The sequence below is a fragment of the Podarcis tiliguerta genome (assembly GCF_965153285.1).
Source record: "Podarcis tiliguerta genome assembly, chromosome: 6".
Lineage (NCBI taxonomy): Eukaryota > Metazoa > Chordata > Lepidosauria > Squamata > Lacertidae > Podarcis > Podarcis tiliguerta.
This window is the reverse complement of record NC_139539.1, coordinates 60389800-60416556: the sequence shown is the minus strand read 5'-3', so window position 1 is coordinate 60416556 and position 26757 is coordinate 60389800. Positions and strand designations below refer to the sequence as shown.

General features: G+C 43.5%; 1 protein-coding gene and 1 long non-coding RNA gene across 5 annotated transcripts in view; one reads left to right on the top strand and one right to left on the bottom strand.

Moving 5' to 3' along the window:
• Window positions 1-16645, bottom strand: part of AK4 (adenylate kinase 4) — a 29592-nt gene extending 12947 nt beyond the window's left edge. The window contains exons 1-2 of one of the 4 annotated variants that reach the window (XM_083448227.1): window positions 16332-16645; window positions 15393-15547 (exon numbers count right to left, since the gene is read on the bottom strand). In XM_083448227.1, coding sequence (XP_083304353.1) covers window positions 15393-15537 — 145 coding nt within the window. In that variant the 5' untranslated portion in view covers window positions 15538-15547; window positions 16332-16645. Of the gene's footprint in view, window positions 1-15392; window positions 15548-15988; window positions 16101-16153; window positions 16240-16331 lie in introns of those variants that run through there. The other 3 variants (XM_083448228.1, XM_083448230.1, XM_083448229.1) reach the window with 3 other exon arrangements.
• Window positions 1-26757, top strand: part of LOC310680980 — a 128701-nt gene that overhangs the window by 73649 nt on the left and 28295 nt on the right. Inside the window, exons 3-4 of the long non-coding RNA XR_014513035.1 lie at window positions 6161-6227; window positions 22002-22135. This is a non-coding gene — a long non-coding RNA (uncharacterized lncRNA). The remainder of the gene's footprint in view (window positions 1-6160; window positions 6228-22001; window positions 22136-26757) is intronic.

The window sequence follows — 26757 nt, the reverse complement described above, 5'->3', positions numbered from 1 at the left end:
GGAAGGCCAACACAGAGACAGGTACAGTGGTACCTCGGGTTACATACGCTTCAGGTTACAGACTCTTCAGGTTACAGACTCTGCTAACCCAGAAATATTACCTTGGGTTAAGAACTTTGCTTCAGGATGAGAACAGAAATCGTGCTCCAGCGGCGCGGCAGCAACAGGAGGCCCCATTAGCTAAAGTGGTGCTTCAGGTTAAGAACAGTTTCAGGTTAAGAACAGACCTCCGGAACGAATTAAGTACTTAACCTGAGGTACCACTGTATAAAATGACAGAGACTTAAGATTATATAAAAAAGGTAAAGGACCCCTGACAGTTAAGTCCAGTCGCGAACAACTCTGCGGTTGCGGCGCTCATCTCGCTTCACTGGCCAGGGAGCCAACGTTTGTCTGCAGACAGTTTTTCCGGGTCATGTGGCCAGCATGACTAAGCTGCTTCTGGCGAAAGCAGAGCAGCACATGGAAACGCCATTTACCTTTCCGCCAGAGAGGTACCTATTTATCTGCTTGCACTTTTATGTGCTTTCAAACTGCTAGGTTGGCAGGAGCTGGGACCGAGCAACGGGAGCTCACCCCGTCGCAGGGATTTGAACCGGCGACCTTCCGATTGGCAAGCCCTAGGCTCAGTGGTTTAGACCACAGCGCAAATAAATAAATAAATAGTTATTAGTTTATACAGACAACTTTATTCCAGAAAGATGTTAAGCTTATTTTTTTTATTTTTTACCAGGCACATTTATCCCCCAGTACTACAAAATCATATTAAGTCATCTTTTATCTGGTGATAATTTAGCCATTACATTACATATATGTTAAATTGTTAAACAATATATACAGCATGTTAAGATTGAGTAACCTTTCACCCATTCAAACTTCCTTTAGCTAACCCTTCCTTACCAATGCTCTCAGTTGACCAGTACCTTTACATATTAACTCAAGAATGCAGTGGAAAAGTCTGCAACTCATTTACTAGGTGAAAGGGAGCAGTCTAACCCTTTCCCTAAATATACTTTTATTACTATATGACACAACAAAAGCTTTTTGATTTCTTCACAATAGTTTCTGCAAGAAAAGCTAGAACAACCTCTCTTCAGCAGACTGCATTGTTAGCTAAACAAATCTTTGATTTCAGAGAGAACAGATACAATAAACTAGGCAGAAAAACCAAATACCACGGCTTGTAAGTCTTCTCTGACAGGGAAGCAGTTCAAAATAAAGATGGATGGGACAAGAGATCACAGGTCTTGTAACAGAAATGCGTGGCAGAGGATACAAATCCAGGCCTGCCTTCCTACAGAGTTAATAGGGGAAAATATTTGTAAGGCCAGCTCTGAGATTTGTCTGTCTGCACCAGCTGTCAGTTCCAATTACTATTCATCATAGCAAACGTCAAAATAACAGAAGAGAATATCATGGCCTAATTCATACACACAGAACACATTTACCAACTCCATCCTAAAACATTGTTCCAGGTGATATGCATGCTTGCTATCACATCTATGGTATATGTTTCATACATGAAAACTATCATTTGGCATGGCTGTTAGTAAGCAGTATACATACTGTGGCACCAGAGATACAAAACAGGGATTCTGCTGGTGTAGCATCCAGTACACTGCTCAGAAGTCTTCCTCACTGAGCTGATGGAGGTGGTTTCTGGGGTACTGTTGGATAATCCCAGGATGCTGGTTCTGGGAGATTTCAATAAACAACCAAAAATTGCCTTGAATGGATTGGCTTGGTGATTGTCTCAAAACATTGTTGGTTCATTATACAAGGCAGGCCATACCCTAGTTTTTTTCTTCTTCAACTGGACAGCTGGTTAATAGTTATGGTAATAGTTACCATGTTGCCCTAGACCAGCCTTTCTCAACCTGGGGGTCCCCAGATGTTGTTGAACTACAACTCCCATAACCCCTAGCTAGCAAGGCCAGAGCTCAGGGATGATGGGAGTTGTAGTCCAACAACATCTGGGGACCCACAGGTTGAGAACTGCTGCCCTAGACCAACCATCTCCTGGTAACGTTTGGACTGACTGCAGGGATAGAGGGACAATTAGGATGATCTACACAGACTGAGCTGTAACATTGAGTAACTCCTTACATGAACAGAAGGACTTCAGTTTGCACCATTGGACGTTCTCCCTTCTCTCCTCGTGCTTACCTAATCTGCTCTGAAGAACATTTGGGTGTGGTGCAGGGGACACATGGTGGGAGGAGAAGGGGGGGAGTCCCACTGCTCAAGCAAAAGTAATTACATTTGCACAGTTATACAGTGGTTCTTAACCTGAGGTACCACTTTAGGTAATGGGCCCTCCCACTGCTGCCGCACCACCAGAGCACGATTTCTTAACCCGAGGTACTATTTCTTGGTTAGCGGAGTCTATAACCTGAAGCGTCTGTAACCTGAAGCATCTGTTACCCAAGGTACAACTGTATACTAGTTGGATACTGCCCGGTGACTGTTTCCTGCTTGGCAGGGGGTTGGACTCGATGGCCCTTGTGGTCTCTTCCAACTCTATGATTCTATGACTTATGGAATCTGGGGGATTCCTGAAGGGGGCGGGTTTCCATGGTTGGTGCCCCATCTTGGAATGGTGCAATGAAAAGGGCCATAAACACAGCTCTTTCTAAATGCCCTCTATGGCACTACAAACCCTGGATGTCCCAGGTATAAAAGAGAACTCTAGGGGATAAAACAGATCCACTTATGGCTAAAGTGAATGCAGCATAAACCTTGTAACAAATGGCAGGCACTTGGAAGCATTTCATAAAAGACTGCTGTTTAACTAGTGTTTGGCTCTCATACAAAACACTATTCTTTATACTAAGCTGATGTAAATTATTAATTATGGCACAACCAAAGCTCCTGTCCAGAAAAAAAAACTTTGGGTTTTTTTGAGAGGGGACACTAACCCTGCAAACCATCAAAAACTGGGATGGGTATTCCATAACTTGGTTACCACTGAAACTCAGCACACTAGTTAGGAATTTAACTAAAACACCTGTGTTATATTACATCTTTGAATTGCATCTTCTCTCACACTGGATGGACTTACTGTTTTAAAGGATGGCTCTGGCCATCAGTAGTTGCATCAGGCACTTTTCTTTATCAGGAATATTTACTTACACTATTTATATTCCACCTAATAACAATGTTATTTGAGCAGTTTAAAGTCAAAGAGCTGAGTGATGAGCCTTGGGGCTGGAATACAGTCCCCCTTCAAGTTTCCCTTCAAGTACTTTTCCCTGCCTAGAACATGTCCTTGAACTATTTTAATGCCTCTTGCTTGCTTGGAAGAAGAACGGAACACACGAGTGCATGTGTGTGCATGCATGAGAGAGAGAGAGAGAGAGAGAGAGAGAGAGAGACTCTGACTTTTGCATGATGGGAATTGTAGCCAACTATACAAAGACAATAGTCACATTGCTAGCTCCACTGACCTCTGGCATGCACCCCTCAGAAAGTTACCCATGGGGGGATGCAGCCTTTGGGCTGAAAAAGATCCCCTTACCACTGCCCATAGAACCTGAACATAGAGCAAACATAGAACCAAAAGCCAATAAAAAATAAGAGAAGAATAATTCCAAAGTAAAACCAGTGACAGGGAACAACCATAGTGCAAATGATCTTTAAAAACACTAAACATTTGAGACCTGGTGAGATCACAATGTAGACACCAAGTGATCCCCCCCAAGAAGGGCTTTTGACAAATAGGCAGCACCACTGCAAACATTCTCTCTCTAGTAGGCAGCCACCTAATCTGTACCAAACACTCTTCATCCCATCTCCTTCCCAGACACCTTTTCAATAACTCCCTACCACATCTTGGTGTTATGGTCCAATTGAAGCTTTATTTTAAATGGCTGTATTATTGTGAATCAATTTTTGATGGCGTATTTCTAAACAAAGAAGCAAAATAAATTTCAGCCCCAAATCAGCAAGCACCAATCATATTTAGGACAATTCTGAGAGGTGTCAAGATAGTTCTGTGGCAGAGTCAGCTAGAAATCACCACAAACTGGGATACAGGAAGGTTCCCATTTTAATATGGAACTTAACACAAAGTCCTTCAGAAGGGGCAAGTAACTGTGCCAAGCAAATGGAGAAAGAAGATCTACAAATCATTAGCATTACCAGTGATAAAAGGTATACCAAAGTTTAAAAACTGTTAATTCACATCTTTATTGCTAGGAATGCTTTTTATAATACTTAATGGATATTTCTTTGCATTTCCCTGCCGGAAGCATAAAGACGTTGGATACACAGCATATTCCAGATAATCAACCTTATGTTAAAAAGTGAGCTCATTCATTTTACTGTAAAGAAGATGAGTCACTGGTTAAAGCAAGGTATTTTGCTAAAGCAAGTTTAAATCAGATGGGGAGATTCGTGTGCACACATAGTGTCAGTGAAGATCAATTTTGATTTTCACTGAAGAGATTTTTGTATACAGACACATCAACATTCTTTCCACTCCTCACTGCAACCTTGGCTAATGCTCCTTGAAAGAACTAGAAAAACACAAGTTATGAAACCAACCGTTGCAGATGACCTGTAATAACATCTTCCTGATTGCTTTTTTGTTTTAACAACTTTGCTAAAAGCTTGAGAATGCACTGTTGCTAGGAAGAGCCACTCCCCAACACAGTTGTTCGTGTGAGTTGGTTTGTGCAGCAATTCATTCACAGACTCAGGCTTGTTTTCAAAACCTCAGTGTTTATATCTGGGGTGAGAGTAAGATCTGTCTGCTCAAAGTGCTACCTTCACAAACACATCCCTAGAACTGTGAATGAATAACAATAAAGATGGAGTCACAAATTACCCTACACCTATTATTATAATTAAAAGGCACCTGCTCTTTTCACCACTGGCCAACAGTATCACAATGAAAAGCATTCCATTTCTGTGAGAGAGATGACAAATGCCTATCCTAGGAGCTGCAAGAGGTGGAGGAAGCAAACTATCCCTTAGCTGCTTCTCAAAGTCAGATGGCAAGAGACACTTCATGCAGGCAAGACCAGACATAGAAGAGCCACATCCACGGCTTGAATAGTAACAGGAAGATGGAATATGAACTGTCCTCCCTCCTTCCAAGTGCATCATTCAGGCACAAACGTTGAACAGGGCCTAGGCCCTGCCAGTTGATGGCAGTGCAAACATGGAATTGGTGAAAGATCATAACCAATTTCATCATAAAGTGAAGAGCCACATATGTCAAAAGTTACATTATATAAAATGGGGGGGGGGGGAGAGATCTCTCTGCTCCCAACCCACAAGGCCTTGAACCAAAGCTTCATATTCTCAGAATATGCCTCAATAACTATAAAGAAAGCTGAGAATTAAAGCAATACTTTATGAATATACAGTCCTTGGCCTTTTGAAGGAATGCTGGCGCTTACGAGGCCAACCCACATTTTCTTAGCTAGGAAAGGCCAATAAATCCTAAATTGAGATGACTAGCAGAAATCACTTATGGTGCTTGTGAAAAACCAGTGTTCTGATATTTGAAAGTCAGAAAATAATTGACTCTTTTTCCAGGAAAAAATTCTATGCAAATTAGGGTAATTACCCACAGGGAAATTTGCTACGGGTAAACTTGCATTAGAATATTTTCAGTTTTTAATGGTAAAAAAATTTGGTGCCCTAGAGAGCACTAATTTAGCATGCTTATTTTTCTTGCATTTAGTAAGAAAAGCAATTAACATTTGCTCTTGGTTACCAATGAACTCCTCCTGCCAACCTAGCAGTTCAAAAGTATGTCAAAGTGCAAGTAGATAAATAGGTACCACTCCGGCGGGAAGGTAAATGGCGTTTCCGTGCCCTGCTCTGGTTCACCAGAAGCGGCTTAGTCATGCTGGCCACATGACCCAGAAGCTGTACGCCGGCTCCCTCAGCCAATAAAGCGAGATGAGCGCTGCAACCCCAGAGTCGGTCACGACTGGACCTAATGGTCAGGGGTCCCTTTACCTTTACTAATGAACTCAAGTGTGTACAAGAGTGATGCTGAGTAAAGGAGCACTCTATATACCTTTATTATTGTGGAATAAAGAACAACCCTTTTAACATAAGTAGCATCTAGCAATCCTATAAGAGTTTTCTTGAGTAGGCATTAATAAGATGGCGCTTTTGTTTTATTTTCTGTTTTCACCAACAGGTTCCACAGCCAAATTCTATGAATGTGTCCGTAGAAGTTCCCATGAGTCCAATGGATCAACTCTCAAGTAAGTGTACATTGGATGACAACCTATTCCCATGTGTAAAATTGCCCTAAAAATGTGGAGGCACACCTTCCATTCTAAAAGCAAACCCAATTAAACCTAAAAAGTGTCACTTCCATATACTTGTACGTAGAACTTCACAGTACAGCTCACTTTAACTGGCCTCCTGCTGAAACAATCTGAGGGATTTTATATTATAAATCACATTTTTATTCCATTCATCTTTGACATTCTCAATCATTAATACGTATCAGAATTACATCCACAGTTGGAATACTCTTTGGAAGAATGGAAACAGCCAAATCCTTTACTATTCAAACATGCTTAAAAGCATGCCCTATGGAGTGATCAAGATGCAGTAAAAGATTTGTCCACACTAGGAAATGATTCTTATAGCATGAGTGACTCTTTCCTTGCCGCCTAACTCAAATAAACATGTGAACGGCCTCCCCTGCAAGTATTCCAATGAGACTGGCAAATAGTCCTCCTGGCTTAACCACAGTGCTCTTCTGTTGGTCACTGAAGCTAGTTCTAATCCCACAGAATTCTTGCGTTATACTTTAATTCATGCAACTTTCCCAAATCCCTATTAAATCAATAGTGCAATATAGCCAGTCTTGAGCCCTTTTAAGCTGTTTTATGCACTTCTAATGAATATTTTTGCAGGTGGATTGCATTGGGGTGGCAAGCTCCCACCTCCAATGAATGTGTGTTCATTGAGAAGATCTGTACACACAGAAAGCTCTTCTCTGTACTATTGGGAAGCTTGGAAAAGCAGAGGGTCTGAATATGCCGTGGTTTGAGTGCACTGCACATACATTTACACACTCAGGGGGTCTTTGCAGTCACTACAATGATTAGTACCGCTGCATGTGGTTCACTGTATATGTGTAAGGTATCTTCAAACAGGTCTTTAACTGCTTTCACTTGCCAAATGCACTCTATCCATCGGGGTCAAGGCCAAAATCCTCAAACCAAAACCTCTAGTTTTTCTTTAATTTATCAAAAGGCTTTCATTAATGAGGAAGCATGCATATTTGCTGTAGTTAATCCTACACTAACCACAGTAAATTATGCACCAAGTTGATTAGAGTTCACCTATTAAGACCAGCTTCTTCCAATACCCAAAAGCCATTATAACAATCCTCAGTACTGTTCTGAAGCAATATGAACTTTAGCAACGCAAAGGAAAAACCCATTGCTTTTATCATGGTATTTTGCATTTCATTGCATTGAAGACATTTCCTGAAGGCTCAGAACTAGATGGGAATTTGGGTTGGGGAAGAAAAAGACAAAATGTCATGGGCATTAAAAAAAAAAAAAACAAGTTTGAAGGTAACAAATAAACATCCAAACAGAAAACAACCATTAAGTATAAAATAAACCAGATGGAAAGTCCAATAAAATACATAAGGATTAATTTTATAGAGAATTCCCATTTGCTACATTGGGTGAATTGTTATTTAAAAGCTACAATTGGTTTAAATTGCAGTCTCCTGGATTTGGTAAGATCCCCATAATTAACAAGGATTCCACACTCAGATTATGTTTCTTGTTTAATAAACTGTGACTGCTTATCGTAAAAGACTTGAAAGCATATCAGATTATGATAAACCTATATGGGCTGGCAAGAAGTCAAGAGTGAATTTAGCAGTGATACAAAAGAGCAGGGTGGAAAGGTATTGCTTTTGGAATATGCCTAGAAGTCTGAACAACAAGCGTTGCTTGGTCATTTGTTGTTCCACATCACTATGACATGATGCAGAGCAGCACTGCATACTTACATGGTAGCAACCCCTAAAACAAATGCTATAGGCACAGGTACAATATAAAATTAAATCCCAATTTCCCATCCAGAAAACTCACGTGAAACAATTTGATCTCCATAAGGAATTAGAAAATTTTGACTTATGAAAAACCCACAGGCACACTTTACAAACCTATGGACCTTATCCGTGAGGGCGGAAAACCCTCCTTTGATTAAATTGCCTCAAAGAGATGAAAGCTGTAGCAGCATCAGTCTTGCCTGTGCCTCCCCAATGAATTATTGGACAGATCAGAATGTAGGCATGGTTGTAGCCAGGATTTATGTTAGGGGGCAGGCTTTATGTTATGAGGGGCAGAACCTCAGTTAGTGGAATACTTTTCACTTTATTTAGGGGGGCAGTTCCCCCCCCCGTCCCCCACCTTGGCTACGCCCCTGGATGTAGGCGAGTCACCAACAAATCAGAGGGTGGGAGAAGTGAGGCTTAGGAGAAGGTAACACCATAAGGATTGTGCCTTTGATCATAAAAAAATTATCAAGGTGACTCAAGGTGACCCTTAACTTTGTTATTTGATTAGCCATGTACTATCCAAGTACTAAAATTCATAATAATTTCAGATATCTTTCGGTAAAGAGTGAAGACCAGTCTCTTGCAACTAGTTGTCTAGCCTTAGGGCTCATCCACTCTGCCACTTGTGCTGGGCCTAGAAAACACGGGTCTGAGCAGTTTTCTGCTTGATCTACTACTTTCCAAGGGAAAACCCCCCTGGGAATAAAGGGCAATCTAGGAAAATGTTGAATTGCTGTTTGCTCCAAATGAGCACTAAAGAGTGGTTTTCCCCAAGGGAAAGCAGCAGAACAAAAGGAAGTGTTGATAAACCCTTAGACAGGGTTTGCTATTAGAAGAAGACACAGTTTCAGCAAGCCCATAATAAACTGAAGTCGATAACTTTTCTTGCCTAGTGTTATAGTTGAGAATAGGAGCAAGAATTTAACCTGCGTGAGTGGTTTGCTGCCACAGGTGTGTAACAGATCTTTACCCGGACCAGAAGGAGGCCACTTCAATTCACAATATCATTCTCATTCAGTAGTGAAAAAGATTTATAAATATGCAAATCCTAACAGTTGAGTTTGGGATCTGGCCTGGCATTCAATCCCCCATCTCCCAAGAACGACTCAAAACAAAACAAAAATAGAAAACAACTATATAATTAAGTCTTTTCATTAAAAAAGCAAACCAAATTCTTTTTCTAGGACACTGAGTTCCTTTACCCAAGAAGGATTATCCCTGCACCATAACACCCTTCGTCCTGCAACCTTTTATTTCCAACAAACTGCCCCAGTTTGAAAGTTTCAGTGTGTTTAGACTAATGCCCTGCTTTTAAAAATATATATATCTGTCACTCTCTCTTTCAGAGGAACATAACATTAAATTCCCCAAGTTCTCTTATCTGACATTGCATCTCCTAGGTAACCAATAAGAACAACACTTTTCTTTCAGATACCGAATTACTATTTGTCCAATATTTACCCAACTAGCTAAGAAGGATATGATAACAGAGCGACACAGATACTGTATCTGTGCAAAGAGGGTAATGCAGAAACAATGGGGTAAGAGAAAGATAAGAAAAAGAGCTTTGTTCTTGCTAACAAACACATACACACCTGTCATGCTGAATTTTAATATCCAATGATGCAATCAACTCGAGTGGTATTCTATCCCTACTTATGGGTGCAAGGGCCAGGCAAGTATAATCTTTCCATTCAAATCTTCACCAAACACAGCTGGGGTGACATTCACTAAAAAAAACCCCTTGCAACTCAAGGTTTATTAACATGCCACAGAAACTCGTCAAATAGGGTGGCTAAATGCCTCCAGGTGGAAAGAATTCAAGCGCATAACTGGAAACTTAGGTTTGTGCAATTAAGATTATTGTTAATTCTTTTTATCAGTAGTTTGTTAATTGCCCAAATGATATGTAGAACTGAGTGAGCTCTGGTGGCAAACCTAGGACAGTATCCAGAGTATCCTGCTGACTCTTCATTTATAACAAGTTTTTAAACAATTGTCTATGGGGCAACGGAAAAGGTACATTCAATATGATACCAGACACAGCTGTGTTTCTCTTGTAGAATCAAGGCACATACCATCCATCATATATTGGTATGGGATTATCCCATGGAGAAGCAGCCCACATCATTGTACAAATGAAGCCAAATATGGGAACATAGGGTGGGAATATTAAGGCCAGAAGTAGGACCTTTGATATTGAATTATTTCTTCTGGATATATTTCTTCTGTCATTGTTTTGACATGAATGTAGCCTTGGTTTATTTTATATATGCTGCATTTTGTTAACCATTCTGATATTTTGTGCTAAGCTGAATTGTTTTCTGTTTGTTGTTTGCCTCTTGTGGCTTCCCTTGGGAAAGAAAAGAGGGATATAATCAGTAAATTAAACCATGGAAGTACTTCCCTGTTGCTGGGTTCTGGAGTCACTTAAGTGGGTGGATGCTGAAAGGCAGAGCAAACCAGATCTAACACTATTGCCGTTATTGAATGAGGGCACAGCAGACTATGCTGGCACTAGTGAATGACCAGCATTCAAAATTTCAAATATGCTCCATTCATCAGTATGCTGCATTTTTGTCCTCACGGCACTATCAGAAAACATTCATCCAGGCTAGGGTGGGAAAACTTGTAATCCTTCAAGAGGCTGCTGAACTTCCAGCTCCTATCAGCTCCAGTTTGCATGGCCAATACCAGGGACAATAGGAGCCAACAAGATATGGAGGTCCACAGGTTTCCAACCCTAGAGCTAGGCAGCACACTCCCCCCTGCCCCCGGCAACCTCTTGTCTTGTTATAATTACAAGGCATGAAGACATTTGCTTCCTGAAGCAGAGAAGCAATTTGCTTCGATAAATGAGACAAGATGCAGTCCTGAATAATTTGTAGATAGTGGGTGAAATCCAATGGTGCTGTTCCATTAGTGAAATAGTTTTTGTTCCAGTAATGCTAACATAAGAAATGGTGAGACTGTTTCCTTTGGAACAGAATGTTAGGGATGCGGGGGGGATTTGGATAAGATGTCCTCCCCTCCTCTTACACAGAAGCATTGGAGGGGGGAGAAGTTGCATTATCCTTAGGCCATGGGTCCACCTAGATCAGGATTGTCGATATCATCTAGCAGCATCTCTGCTGGATTTTCAAAAGGTCTCTCTCCCAGTCCTATCTGAGGATGGCAGATATTGAACCTGGGAAGTTCATTACTTGGCCTGAATAGCTCAGTTGGTTAGAGCTCGGTGCTGATAACACCAAGGTTGCAGGTTTGATTCCCATATGGGGCAGCTGCATTCTCTTGCCTTGCAGGGTTTGAACTAGATGCATGCAAAGCAGATTGTCTCCTGCTGAGCCACAACCCTTCCCACTTTTACATTAGTGGAAGCATTTTTTGGATCAAAAACCATGAAATACTTCCATCCAGCATTTTAAAGGCTACATTCATCATAAATTAATACATTAAAATAAAGTTACACTAAAGTTGAAACACTGTACTTTCTCATCCTCACAAGATGGGAGGAAATGAGAAAATGTATCTGCTTGTTGCTGCTTATTTCCTGAAAGATACACTGAATATAAAGGAAAACAGCTTCATTATTTCCCCTTTTTGCTTTCAACAATATAAACAATTCATGCATAAGGGGACAGAATACTTTCAGCATTTAAAGAAGCACTTAAGACATATTTTGAACTAATTTATTCAGTACAATGGGCTTAAAGCCACCTGTTCCACAGAAACTCTGCCGGGCTGAAATAACCAGCCACCCACAGTTAGATATACCAAGTCCCATTTAAATAATTGGGATGTCAGCATGTTAACAGCTGCAACTAGGTTCAGTAAGCCTGTCAAAATTGCTACTTAGGAAGGCTCAACATGAAGGCTATAAGCCTAAACCCATTTACTCAGAAATGAACTCTACTGAAATCAGTGCAACTTGTTTCCATGGACTGTAGTTAGTATAAGGTTATATAATCACATGCTTCTTTGATACAGACAAGATCCATGGCATGATCCAGCCCATGCTTAGCAAGTAGGTTTGCCACTGGTTTTAACAGGAGTGATAAAAGAGGGGAAAGTTTGCCCCAATTGATGAACCGATACTTATCATTCCTTCTCCATTATTAAGCAAACATGCAAGTATAGCACAATATGTGGCTTGCATGCATCTGTTCACAATTTTGCAAAAAGCCATATAACTGCACATTCAGAGGTTACGAGACTAAGTAATACAGCAGTGCATAAGCGCAAAACCAAATTGATAGTTTTTAGGCACAATTATTGATTCTGGATTCCACTGGATAATTACATAGTAGTAGAATGAAGAATAGCTACATAATTAAATGCCAAAGTTCAGTCCTGGGGAACTTGAGGCAAATTCTATCAACAAATGTTTAGAATAAGTCAATTCTGACATTTTGGCTATGGGTTCAAATTTCAGCTTCAAATCTGCTGCATGTACAAGGCAGTGATTAGATAGGCAGCTTGCTCCTACTCCCTTCTGCAGTTGTAATGGAGCAAACACCTACAAAACAAGATCTTATGCAATGCAAGGAAGAGCAGCACAAAACTGCATCAGTGTTATAAACTGGTTGCCAGATTTAAAGATGTTAATGTCTGCTACCCTCTTTAAAGTAAAAATTGATCATTTAAAAAAGTATTCCTGTACCAAGTCAGGGTCTCCCTTTGGAAGCAGATGGCTGTCATTGTTTTGGCACAGGAATGGGGCCAGCTGTTGGTGCCAGCATCTGATTCTATATTCTGTCCTGTGTGGCATGCTTTCTAAATGCTACAGTCTAAATAAAAAAACTTCCCATTTAGGGAGCTAAGTGACATTTTCATTTATCAAAACACTTGGTAACATGCATCATTTACAAGGCTCATCATTGTTACATTTTTAACAAACTGATAAAATGGCAATGTTGGGGAATGAATAAGATATGACTAAGAAAGCCCAAAATGTGCAATAAAGGCTGGTATTTATACCAGAAGACTGCACATGCATAAAACTACAAGTGACTGGGAGCCAATGTGCTTAAGAGCATATCTGCAGTCTAACAAAGCTGATTGCAAAGAGCACATTTTTGGCAACATGTCAACACCCTATAGCATGGGTAGAATGTGTCCTTTTATTTAAAATGCATCTCTGGGTTATTTGTGGGGCATAGGAATTCATTCATCCCCCCCCCAAAAAATATAGTCCAGCCCCCTACAAGGTCTGAGGGACAGTGGACCAGCCCCCTGCTGAAAAGGTTTGCTGACCCCCTGCCCTATATATAGGGTACTACTGTAAGAACATCCACCGCCACACCTGCATATTTGTCATCAGCATATTTCTGACAACATACTTCAAAACACTGGATAACCCCACTTAGCAGTTTCATGTAAATGTTAAACAGCATGGGGGAGAAAATCAAACCCCCACATGGAAACTCCATGTAACTGAAGAACACTCACCAAGCATCACCCTCTGGTAATGATCACCCAAGAAGGAATGGAACCGCCACAAAGCAGTGCCATCCACCCCAACTCAAACAGCTGCTACAGAAGGATACCACAGTTGATATTGAAAGCCACTGAGAGCAGAGGCTGATTTAGGAGAGCACGACCGATACAGTCACACTGGGCGCAGAGCCTCAGGGGCGCTGCAGGGGACGGCACAACTAAGATGTCGAATGGAAGGCAAGGAGCACCAAATTTTGGAGTTGCACAGGGCATTGCTGAAATCTGAGACCCCAAGGTCCGCCACAACTGAGAAGCTGAGGAGAATTAACAGGAATATATTTCCCCTCTCTCTCCCCCGACAGAGGTCATCATACAGGGCAATCAAAGCAGTTTCTGTCAGAAGCCATAGCTGGGGGGAAGAGGGGGACTAGCCAGGATCCCCCCCCCCCAGTGAAGCCTGCCATTGAGGCTCCCACCCTGTGTATGTATGCCAGTAGTTTTCAATCAGTGTGCTGTGGCACCCTGGGGTGCCTTGAATTGTGGTCAGGGGTGCCTCAGGCAACTAGCCTCTGTCCCTCTTCCCTTCCCTACTTCCTCTGATGGTGTCTCTGCTTCCCAAAGGCTTGTGCGGCTGTTTGTTGCAGCAGCCCTGGCTACAAGTTCAGCAGGTGAATGGTGCCTCTGGGGCTGGCCAGGGGGTGCTGCTGCCCGGAGCTGAGGTAGCCTCTAAGTAAGCAAGCAAGCAAGCAAGCCCAGCCAACCAGTGTGGCAGCCCTTGCTGTTGGGAATGGACAGACAAGTCCCAGGCCCCTGTGGGGCTGTGTGAGGAGGCACCTCTCTTTGGAACAGGGGGGCAGCTCAAAGACCAGGGGCAGCGGTAGCAGCTGCCCAGAGGACTCCCAAGGAGAGGGGAGAGGAGAGAGGAGGCTGAGGAAACACTCTACAAGGGAGCGTGTTCAAAAAAGCATGAGAGGCTGCCAGCTCTGCAGGAAAGGGGTGATATAACTGGGCTTCTGAGCCTCATGGGGGGCCACAGAAGGAACACAGTTGGTCAAGGGAGCCGTGGAATCAAATAGGTTGAAAACTTCTGGCATACACAAATGTACGTCTTTACCTGGAAGAAATAATGCCTAGTTTTGCCCCTGGTTTCTGCACCAAAACTGGGTCTAAGCCCTGATTGAAATGAATCTAGAAAATCAGTTTCCTCCAAGAACTGTTCCTTCCCTGCTAGTTTCTAATCGGCCAAGAGGGACAAGGGTCCGGAGCACACACAAGTGACCTATCTAAGCACCTTGTCCACAATCTCCAGCCTTACTAACTGAAATACAGAAGTGGTGGTGTTGAAATCTTACTGTGTAATCGTTTGCATGACTATTCAGAAACATGCATCACCAAGTTATATAGGGCTTGCTTCAGGCAATACAGGACACTGTGTAGATATAGGATGGCAGGTCAGTTTAGATTAAACAGAGGACTTCACAACCAGCTCTCAGATACTGGGGGAAAGGCTGCTCTCTCCCTCCCATGTAACTGGTTCTAATCTTCGCCCTGCACTCATATTGAAGCTTTTGCACAAGTGCCTAAGACAGCATGGAGATGGAAGGTGCAATGTTAAATCTTGTAGTCCTCTTCCCAAGTTAGTACTCCACATGAAGCCCTTTCCAAAGTGCAGGTTCTGATGATACACGCTACCGCCCCCACCAAAAACAACACATGCCAATCTGTTTCTTTCCTAGAGGAACTGTGTACAGTCATTTTGAACAAATCACGAAAAAGAGCTGGATGACAGCTGCTGCAACTGATCTGCTCCGTTCCGAATGTATCTTTTGCATGCAGCAAAGCACGTACTAGATCTCAAGCAGTAGGAGGACTCCCCCCCCCCCCCGCCTCTACTTACCACTGTTTGCTCTGATGTTCTCCCTTAAAAACTGCCCACTGGAAAGATGATGGAGGCCAAAGCTCTTGGCGATCCTCTCGCACACGGTTCCTTTGCCGGAGCCCGGGGGACCCAAGACAACAGCTCGCAGAAGCTTGGAGGCCATTGCGCCCAATCTAGGAAAAGAAGCAAAGAGTCAAAACCGCGACGTCCAGCAAAACCTGCAAAGCAGAGTGCGGCTCCCATAACGCTCTGCCTTATCAGAGAATTGCATACGGTCCCGTCCTACGCTTCCTAACTGCCCTTGCTTCCGTGTCACAACATCCCAGATTTCAAATCATTCCAAGTCCGGAGCAAGCGCCACAGCAGTCGTTTCCGACCGTGTTGATCTAGCAAAACTTTCTCCCTCCCCGCCCATCACCTCCGGAGACGAGGCAGGAATGTTCCCCGCGAGGGGTGGGGAACGGAGAACTGAATGGTGGTTTGTCACTTCCAATCCCTTCCTCCCAGAGCCAGTTAAATAAATGCAGAGGCACAGAAAGCAATATGGAACACACAATTGCAAGAGTTTGAACGAGAGCTATGCCCGTGTGCACTCTCCCCCTTCCCCAACTCGCCTTTTTTGCACGTGGACAAAGTCTCCCCAAACGCCTTTTAAGCGGCAGCAGTGATTCCACAGAAAGCAATAATGAAACTTCCTTCGCGCCGTTATGAGTGAAAATTCAGCCCTGCCGTCCGCTAAAGCAGCAGGCTACAAAAAAGAGAGAGCCCCAAACACTAACTTGGCTTAGAGACCCTTAGAAAACTCCCAGAAAACTTTTGACGCCTGAACGGAGAAGGGGGGGGGGGCGCAAGCAAGCAACGCGGTCCATTCTTTTATCCTAGTCGGGAAAACTGACACACGCCCAGATTTAAACAAAAATAGCCTGTTAGGGTAAAGAGAAAGAAAAGTCAACTCACCACTTCTTTGGAGCGTTATAAAAGAGAGGAGGGCCGAGGGAACACCAGAAAAGCAAATAAACCCGCAAAATGGCGTTTTTAAAATGTTCAACTGATTGTTTCACATGTTACCTCTCTATCCTGACATCCAATGAAAAAATACACGCTCGCAATGCCCCCCCCTTGCTGTCCCGCTGCTTCGCCTGCGCCTTTAAGAGGAGAGAGTGAGCGCCTGCAAATGCAAACTGCTGCTCTCAATTACTCATCCTGCCCGCGAAAGCAGCGGCGGCAGCAGCAGCCAGCCCAGCACATCATTAAAGCAAAGAAATGCCAGTTGTATGTAGACAACAGCGAAGAGAACTCCGCCCCTTGTAGGAAGCAAAGAACTTCGGGATTCGTAGTACTGATCTGCATTTTAAAAGCCTACCATTCTTTAACCTCTGCCGCTCGGCTGGACTACGTATCCCAGCAGCCCAGTGGAAGTCGACCGTGTCCCGCCCTTCTCCACCCACCTTGCTTATAGGAAGACGCTGGAATGTAGGTGCAATGTGTGATTTTTAAAATGGGGATTTTTTGATACGTAGGCGCTATTTCGTAATGCTACAAAGGATGGCGGGCGGGACAGCTCGTGTAGGAAATGTTTTTAATCAGCAGCGAGTAGTCTAGAGGTAGAAGCAATCATTTTATCAAAAGCGTACTATTTGTTTTCAACTATTTGAAACCTGGAAGTTTGTTCCTCGGATGCAGAGTTTCTCCATCCCCTTTGCTAATTTTAAGGGTTGGAAACACAGTAGAGAAAAAGGAAGGCAGCGAGTCCCCCTACTGGCACCGAGGGAGTAGGGAACAATTATTTGCAGCCGGAATCGTGCTTACTCGGAAGTTGCCTTGATTTCTATTAGACGAGGCGGTATCATGCAGTTTGCACAGTATGACTTTTTAAAACAAAAAACAAAAAAACACACCCACACATTAAGAAACAACCTTCTAACAAGACTGCTAATTCGTAGGTTTGCAACGTCTAGGAAGAGGACAAGACACGTGGTGGAATTTTTAAAGAACAGCCACAATTTGGAGGCGGACCTAGCCATTTCTATAAATTCTTCCTTCCCCCACCCCTCGAAAATCCAGAGATCTATGAAACAAATTTGTTTCACTGAGATGGATATAAATATTAAAATTAATGCAGCTACATTTTTTTTACATAACAATCACTACTCATTGAATCGACGCCATTCAACATTAAAAGTTTCTGTACCTAAGTTCTGAGGGCAAAACACCTCCTGCAGAGTATACAACCTGACACATACGCTGTATAACAAAAATACAAGCCACAAAGCTGAACTTGATACATGTCTGCTCAAAAGAAAGTACATTGCAGCCTTGAAGTACTAAGGCCCTGGGAGTCATTTTTATACCTGCTTTACTAGGGCCCTCACCTCCCAAATTAGGAAATGCATGCAACCCTCTCCTCACGCTGTAGATGCACAATCCCTAATAATGATTAAAATATGGACCAGAGACCCCTTTATACTAGATCTATAAGGACAGGTGCCCAGCCTTATCCTTATACAATCCTTGGACTACCAAAGACAAAAACTAGAATTATAATGGAAATAATGTTTCAGACATCACATAATAACAAACTGAAAGACAAGGAAGGAAAATAGAAACATTTAAGCAGTTTCTTCTGTTGGATCACAAACATCTACATATGAGCTTCACATGCAGCATCGCTCATCATTCTCTGCTATCTTTAGAAGAAACAAGTTTGCTTTCCATTTGGAGGGGGGAATCTAACTACAAATCTGAAGCCGTTTTGTAACATTTTTAAAATTTAAAATGCAATTGGTTACATAGCTACTCAGAAGCAAGTCCCCTTGAGTTTGAAAGTATTTATCTAGTAACAAGTAATTTCGTTGTCCCCAAAGGGGGGCAATGACAATAAAGATATTATTATTATTATTATTATTATTATTATTATTATTATTAATACTTACCAAGGAGTAAATTGCATTTACTTCAATGGTGCTTGCTTCTGAGTAAACCTGTTTTAAGATTGCACTGGTTGTTGATTATTCAAAGTTGATGAGAGGTCTAGAGTAGGCAACATGAGCTTGTGGAATGCTCTCCCCAGGGACCTTCAGCCGGCACCTTTGGTACATATCTTTAGGCAAAAACATTCCTCTTCTCCTAAGCCTTTGGCTAATTAAGCAGTCTATGGCCTTTTAAAGGGGGGGGGTTGTATATTACTATGCAGTGCACTTTTGTGTTTTTATATTTTATAGACTGTTCTGTGATCCTCAGATGAATCACAGAATTGTAGTGTTGGAAGGGATCCAACATGTGGCCCCCTTTCCAAGCTGAAAGCATACTGGACCCTGCTTAGCTTTGCAAATGTGCTAGCAGTTTTATTGCTGCACCAGAGTGGTATAGAAATTGAATAAATGAACACGCAACCCCAGAGTCTGTAAGCTAAGTACAAGAGCATGCTTGACATACATACTTGCCCTCTTTAGGCTGTGTGTGTGTGTATTGAACGTAGAGAGATTCTCACACTCTCTTCACAAAAGGATGCTTCATAAAATAGTAATAAATCTGAGCACTGCTTTGAGTTTCTGACCACTTGGAGAATCATGGAACTGTTCGTTTCTGCAGCACAAGAAACCTGGGAGAAATATCCCATGAGGGATGTCTGAGAGTGCTGTGGTTATTCTGGCTGAACCTTTCTCAGCCACAGGGCTGCACTTCCTTCTGGACAACCTTCTGCAGCCTGCATAATAGCAGTGGTCAGGGCTGGACAACTCTGGGGTTGCATGCTCATCTCACTCTATAGGCCAAGGGAGCCTGTGCTTGTCCACAGACAGCTTCCAGATCATGTTTACCTTCCAGCCGGAGTGGTACCTATTTATCTACTTGCACTTGACATGCTTTCGAACTGCTAGGTGGGCAGGAGCTGGGACCGAACAACAGGAGCTCACTCCGTTGCGATTTGAACTGCTGATCAGCAAGCCCTAGGCTCTGTGGTTTAGACCACAGCGCCACCCGCATCCCAATGTGAATGTTAGGTTCCTACAATAGGCTACTTTCCGTATTCAGTCCCTCTTCCTCTCTATGACAAGAGTGGTTTAACAATCAATTGTTCTTCCCAGAGAGCTTTTGGAATTGAAGCTCTGTGAGGCAAATTGTCTCCTAACAACTGCTAGGACCCTTGACAAATTACAATACCCAGTATCCTTAAGGGGAGGTGATGACTGTTTAAAGTAGTGTTATACTGCTTCAAATATATAGTGCAGATGGAACCTATAGGCAAGCAAAAAGCATTAGGAGAATTCAAGGACACATTCCAGGCCAGTGAGGGATGTGGCTTGGGGAGAATCCTGAACACAGGTTAGACAAGCCAGGAAGGCTGCATTTGACCCCTGGTCCAGAGGCTCTGCATTCCTGTTTTAATGGAAGGTTTCCGTTCTAATGGTGCTGTTCATACCGCTGTTATATGTTGCCTGAACTTTTATTGCTTTATTTACACCGCCTGAACTTTTATATTTTGTTTTATAAAACGCAATGTTGGCATTCGTCTGCCTCGGAAGACAATGTAGGAGTTCGCCTTTGGGGGCGAAGTCAAACTGTTGGAAGGTTGCAGTGCCTGCTGTGGCTGTAGAGACTGATAAGGAAGGGACATGTTTGTTGCAGCTAGGGAAGATGGAGGCAACTTCACATGCACCATGGTGTTTCTTCTCTCTGAGCTCCTTCCAGCGCAGGGGCAACAGCTTGCAAGGGCAATTGGGGGGGTGGCATTATGCGCACGGTGTTGTGCGTGCAATGGGAGGAGCCGGGGTGGAGCTGAATGCATCAGCAGCATAGTTTCAGTGGCCACTGGCTCCTCCTCCTGCTGCTGCTGCCACTGCCATTGGTGAGGGGCTCCTTTGGCCCTCCTTCCTCTCCACAGGAGAAGGAGAAGGAGGCAGCCACTGAAGCTGTGCCACGCTTGAGGGGCTTACAGTGAAGATGCTGTTTGAAGGTCCAACATACACCATTATGCTGTTTTGTCTGAATACTGGATATATGAAAGTCCATGGCTCATGCCAATATTTAAAATAGTAAAGGAGGCAGCAGTCCTCATTTGCATGTGTAAAGCTGCCACCAGAAATTAAACAGCCACAGAACTGCATGTCACCTGCATCTGAATGCTTTTTCAATGCAGTCAATTCACACCTTTGGTTCTGAGCATGAATACCAATTGTGAGGCACCACCAGTGTGTGTGTGTGTGTGTGTGTACACATGTAAACTGACCCTTAATCCCTGGCATTCCGTCTTATTATTGATGTTTTAAAAAGCAGGAAAAGAATCTGTTTACTATTGTGCTTCAAAACAGCAGCAGTTTCCGAAATCAAACAAAACCCAAGGGATAGTGTTTAGTATCCTTAATGCATTTTGGAAGTAAAATTAAATGCCTTGAGTTGGTTCCCCAAGATGTCATGTTGCAGAAAGCCCTTTCGGCTGCCGAGGATGGAGCTAAGCCAGTTTTGCTTCGATACCATCTGAACTGTCAGTGACTCCGGGGTAAGCGACGCCTGCCCTGCGTCGTGTGGTCCTGGTCGGACACTTTAGCCACCAGCTGATCGGGTGTGCAGGTTAGAAGCTATGCGCCATGTGTTTGCTGCCGCTCTGTCAGCTGAGACTCCCGCTTGGATAGGAGAGAGACCGAGACAAGGTGCCCACACGTTCCCCAGAAGTTGTCTCCTTCCTTTCTTGTTTTGCTGCTTTCATTCTGGTCATGAGACCCGGAAGTGTGTGTGTGTGTATGTGTGTGTCTTTCTCGGTGGTGTTTTTTTTTTTTTTTTAAATCTATCACATGGCAGTGAGAGAGATATATAATAAAAACAGAAAAATGGCGACAGTCACGTTGTGGCGAGTCTATGCTGCGTCATTAGATAATCTTCATGCAAAGATCGCTAAGAACAAAGAAAAAAAGAGAGAGGGGGTAGAAAACGCGACTGGAAAGGTGGGTGGGCAGAAGGCAGCGGCTTGCGGGGAGCGGGGGTTGGACGGGATCAGGGAGGGGGCGGGCGGGCGTGTGTGTTTTTCCAGGGCATCGCAGCCAAGCAGCCCAACTCCCGAGCTGCCAGGTCTCCATTCACATTTCAGACTCTCCTGGAAAGCCCAGCTGCCGAGGTTGGTGCATGTTTCTACGGCGGAGAGGGGAGGGGTGTTTCTCGAGGGTGCGGGGTCTGAGGGGAGGAGTAGCGGGTCAGATTCGGGTTCCCTTCCCCCTTGTTTTCCCTTCCTATCCGCGATCGCCCGTGGCTGCACGCCGCTGGAGACGCTGGGTTTTGTTTACAAGCGGGGCTCCCTAACAGCTGGCTAATTATTCTGCTCTAACCATCAGGCACGCCTACCGCAGGCGCACTTTTCGGGTACGGGAGCGAATGTTTTGCTTTGCTTTGGGGTTTCTTCCCCACCCCCGAGGGACGGGGAGGTGGGTAGGGGTGGGGTCCCATCTTCTTCCCGAACCCTTTGACGGAGCGGATGTTTAGAACGAGGCGAATTTTTCTACCCTGCGGAGGGGAGACCTCCTTTTGCGCTGCGATTGTGGAGGTGGCGGCGCGGGGGGCGCATGGCTAGTGAGCCCCCCGAGGGCGGGTGCCTGGGTAGCTTTTTAAAAAACGTTGCGCACTCTTATTTTGCTTAAGAATCCTGGCGCTGCTCCCTTCCAGTCAAGCGATTGTAAATATAGCCTAGATGTTGTTTACATGAAACATCCAGAGGGAGGAGCCTCGGAAGCAGAAGGAAGAGGAAGACGGAGGAGGCTCCCAGGCTGGCTGGGGTGAGTATCCCGAAAGGAGGAGCTACAGCTGGGGCTGGAGGCTGTTGTCAAGCAGCCTTGGTACCGCGCGCTTTTGAGGGTCGCTCCTCGGACAAGTGCTGCTCCTCGGATACCCCAAAGCTTCTTTCCTGTTGGAGATTCCGGGCTGGCAAAGGGCAGGCGAGCCGGTTGTTCTGGCCTGCTGCTGTTCTCAGTGCTGGGAATGTCTCCTGCCTCAAACCCTGGAGATGCCACTGCCGTTCAGAGTAGACAGGAGGGGGCTAAATGGACCATTGGTGTGATTTGGTCCAAAGCAGCTTCCTGCAGAGTCGTGTTTCTCCAGTATGGGCACTTTTTGGTGTGCATCTTCTTTTATTTTCAGCTGGTAAGGTAGGGAGGGCCAGGGGTGCCTTCCAACATAATAAAGCTGAAGATGCACTGAAAGGGCAGCAGATTGTCAGTGACTCAGTGTAGTGCGCTCTGTTCTGTTTGTTTTACTGCAGAGTTTGGATTTTAAGCCAAAATGTCTTGAGGCTGTGCATGAAATGATCATCTTTTGAATTAAAGAGGGGGGTGTTGTCAGCTCTTAGCTCTCTATTGCCTGTCAGTTTAAAAGTGAAGGAAGATGCAGTTCTGTGCCACCTGCCCTATTCCACCACTAGCCCCTGTCACCCACCTTTCTCCTCTGCCTGCTTTAGGGCAAGATCAACTCCTGCTTGTTAAGGCAGCTGGATAGGAAACGCTGAAGGAATGGAAAGGACAGCCTAGTGGCTGTGTCTTTGCTCTTGCTTCAGAGGTTTCAAAAGACCACACATGATCTCTAGCCTGTCAGCTGACAACACTAACTTTGGGGATCTTGTGTTTTTTGACAGAGAGATTTGGGAAGATGGAGCTTAGCCCCATCAGTACTGTGGTGAGGTGAGGTGCGCAGTGGGCTGCAAGTTGCATCAGCTAAAATTCCCTCATCTGCACAACTAGGGCCCTGGGTGTTTAAAAGGCCGCCCCTATTATAAGCAGTCATAGCATGCACACCACATTTATCTTCTCTGAAAGAGAGTGACTTGCCCAAGGCCATCCAGTGGCATCTTGGCTGAGCGGATATCAGGACTTGTATGTCTCTTGTCAGAAGCCAGTAGTGTGTTACTGTCCCACACTGGCCCTGTAAGGCTTGAGTTTATCCAGAAACGGTGGTATGCCAACTGACCCTAGTCACGTTTACTCAGAAAGAAGGTCTATTTATGGTAGTTCATTGGGGCTGACTCCCAATTAAGCGTGCAGGACTTCAGCCTTAATCTCCATCTTGTTTTCAATTCCTGGCAATGCATGTAAGACTAGAGTGTCTCTGGGTATGGCCAGAGTGTCTTTCCATCACACACACAGTCACTACCAGCCCTCCCACTCATCCTGAAAATTAACTACTGGGCCAGGTAAAGCCTGGGACAGTCTGACCCTCAGATTCCAGGAATAAGCTCTGAAAATATGGAGTTAGGGAACAAATTTAAAATACACGACATCTAAAAAAAATCAAGGATATCTGATAGTTCTAGGCATAACAAATCCCTATGAAGCTATTCCCGCAAGATCCAGGGAGCATTTCCTTTCTCTTTCTCCCTCCTGTTTTATTTTTGTGTTGCAATTTAGCTGAACACGCTTGTGTCAACTGGCTACTTGCCAGCCAAGCTTCAAGGTCTTCCTGCTCATCCAAATGTACTAATTATTTATTTCTTATTCTCTCTTGCTCCAGAGGGCAGGGTGAAAATATCAGGGAAGCAGACCCAGCTAAAGATTAGAAGTAGTAGGAGATATTTGACACAGTGGAACAGGCTGACCCTGGGAAGCAGCAGGCGCTCATGTTTAAGCAGAGACTGGGCAGCTTATCCTGCCAGGATCCCACCTTGAGCAAGAGGTTGGACTTGAAGTTCCTTCCCTAGGTCCCTTCTGCTTGTGTTACCTGAAACATTTTCATGCTGCCAGACATCTTTTATTTCATTTCTGAACTGTGTGCAATAAATAATTTTAAGAAAAATAAAACTGAATAAAACACTTAAAAAATTGGCTTCCAGCAGATTGAAACAGCTGGGTAATAAAATACATTGTTGCCTAGTCCCAACATTATTGTAAAGTCGGTGCTAGGCAAGCTTCTCTAAGGAAGATGTTCAATAGCTGGGGTGCCACCACTGAAAATGCCCTGTCTCTTGCTGCTGAGTGCTATTCCTCTGATCAAGGAAATATCAGTAGGAGGGCTTCAGCAGAGCACCAAAAACATAAGTTGATAAGGAGAAGAGGTGGAGATACTACCAACCCCCAGTCTCACCTGCAGTTGGATCCTAGTTTTTTGCTTTATAGGGGAGATAAGATCATTTAACTCTACTTGGCAAACCCAGGGATTTTCTAGGGCTAAGTTTATATATGAACAAACAGAATGGCCACTCCGTCAGAATGCTTGGATAAACCATTTGCTTCTTGGTGACTGACTGAGGTTATATTTTAACAAAATATAGGGATGTTTGCTCTCTTTGGCCAATAAGTGACAAAGGTCCAGGTCTATGGCCTTGGTTCCATGACTGCAGCATCCGTGAATTTTGATAGGAATATAGGAAGCTGCTGTATTTCTACTGAGTCAGACCATAGGTCCATTTAGCTAAGTATTGCCTACACTGACTGGCAGCAGCTTTCCAGAGTTTCAGACAGAAGTCCTTCCCAGCCGCACCTGGAGATGCCAGGGATTGAACCTAAAACCTTCTACATACTAAAACAGGTGTTCTACCACTGATCTACAGCACACCTGAATATGGCAGAGACATTCTAGAAATAACAGCTAGCTCTTCTCTTCCCTTTATTTTTGAGTGCTAATAAGGACTTTGGAAGTGATTGAAATCTAAACTTCAAAATTTATCTCCATTTTACTTGATAATGGGAAGAGATGAAGATACTAACCTCACAATTCTAACCAGGTCTGCTCGGAGGTAACACTACTGAATTCAGTGAGGCTTACTCCCAGGTAAGTGGGATTGCAGCCTTTGCCTTAGGAGACATAGGATCAATGCTGCCATAATGTTAACCTGATATCTTCCATTGTTCTTATACAAGAGCACAGGTTTGGGAGTTCATATCTGAGGATTTTTTGGAGAAGGTTGTTTGGTCCATGAGGCTTCCAGGGAAAAGAAAGAAAGACAGGATTACATGCCTGTGAATAATAGCTAATGCATAACTAATAAGGCATTTTGGAGACTTATGTGTTGAATTATTCATTTGTTTGGTGCTCTGACAGCAGAAGTTGCCTTTCAGGGTGAGTGAGAATTCTCTTGTCATATGTAGACTCTCAAATAACAGCTGTCTATAAAGAAAGGTGTGGTAGAAGGGAAAGGAGAAGAATGGACCAAAGAAAGGCAGCCAGAAGCCTTTTGATGACTGATGGCCGAGCTGAGATTTTGTTTATGTCGTTTGTGTGATTCTTGTGGACCATCAATGTTCAGTTTTTCTTAAGCCACAGACAACAGCCATTTAAGCCTATGGCTGGGGAACCTGCATAGGACTTGCCTACGCCATATAGGTTTTCATTTGGTAGGATGTAACCTGGAGCCTCACCTAAGGTCTGTTCCTCTAGCAGCCACCACTTGCTAGAGGAAATAAAAAAGACAGACAGACAGGGTGAGAAAGGAAGCAAGTGAGAGAAAGGAAGATCTAAAAAGATGGAGCCATTTAGATGGATAATAGTAAGTTTACCCAGTGTTGAAGGTTGGGATTAAATATGGGCCCTGACTCAAAAAAGGTTGGAGCCTGATGCTTTAAAATATGCAAGGAAAGAGAACTCAAAAAATAAAATATAGGGCAGAAGTCTTGCTCATTAAACTTATTGGGAAATTGATTGATTTTAATGACAGTTTCAGAACTATGGCTTTTCTGTTGCTGTGTCTACCTTTTCCTTCTGTTAGTAATTCATTTGTTTCAAAAATATAGATTTTCTTCTTAGTAGCGCCCAGAGCACTCGGAGCTCTGCTCTTATCATAATTTCATACAGCATTGTCTGCTGGGAACCTTTCCTGCCCAAACCGCATTGAAATGTGGCCCTGATTTCAATAGGTAGGCCTTGCATACAAGTTTCCCAGTGGATTGTACTTAATATCTCCCTTGATTAAAATATTAATTCTTGCTAAACATGATTGTGATACATTTCCTTCTTGTAGATGTAAATGCTGGGTAGTGTGGAGGCTGTTAATGAAGCATATGGTGCTATGGGGAAAGGGGAAAATACATTTAGCAACAAGTCATTACAGATTATATAATTAAAAAAAATATTGTTGGAACAGTGCAGTGTGCTATAGCTCAGTGGTATAACATATAGTTTACACCATCCTTATAAACAGGCTGTGTATTCCTGCATTGCAAGGGGTTGGACTACATGATCCTCTGGGTCCCTTCCAACTCTACAATTCCATGAGTCTGACTGCATAGCATGTGCTCTACCGCTTGAGGCATGACCCAGAACTATAGCTCTTTCTCCAAGGAGCTCAGGAGCATATGTATATTTAAAGAAATTGCACTTTTTTGTGCAGCATGAAAAGGGGTGACTTTTGCTAATTCTCAGTTTTCCTGCTTCCTCTTGATCCAAACCACCGCCTATTTTTATTACAGTATTTTCA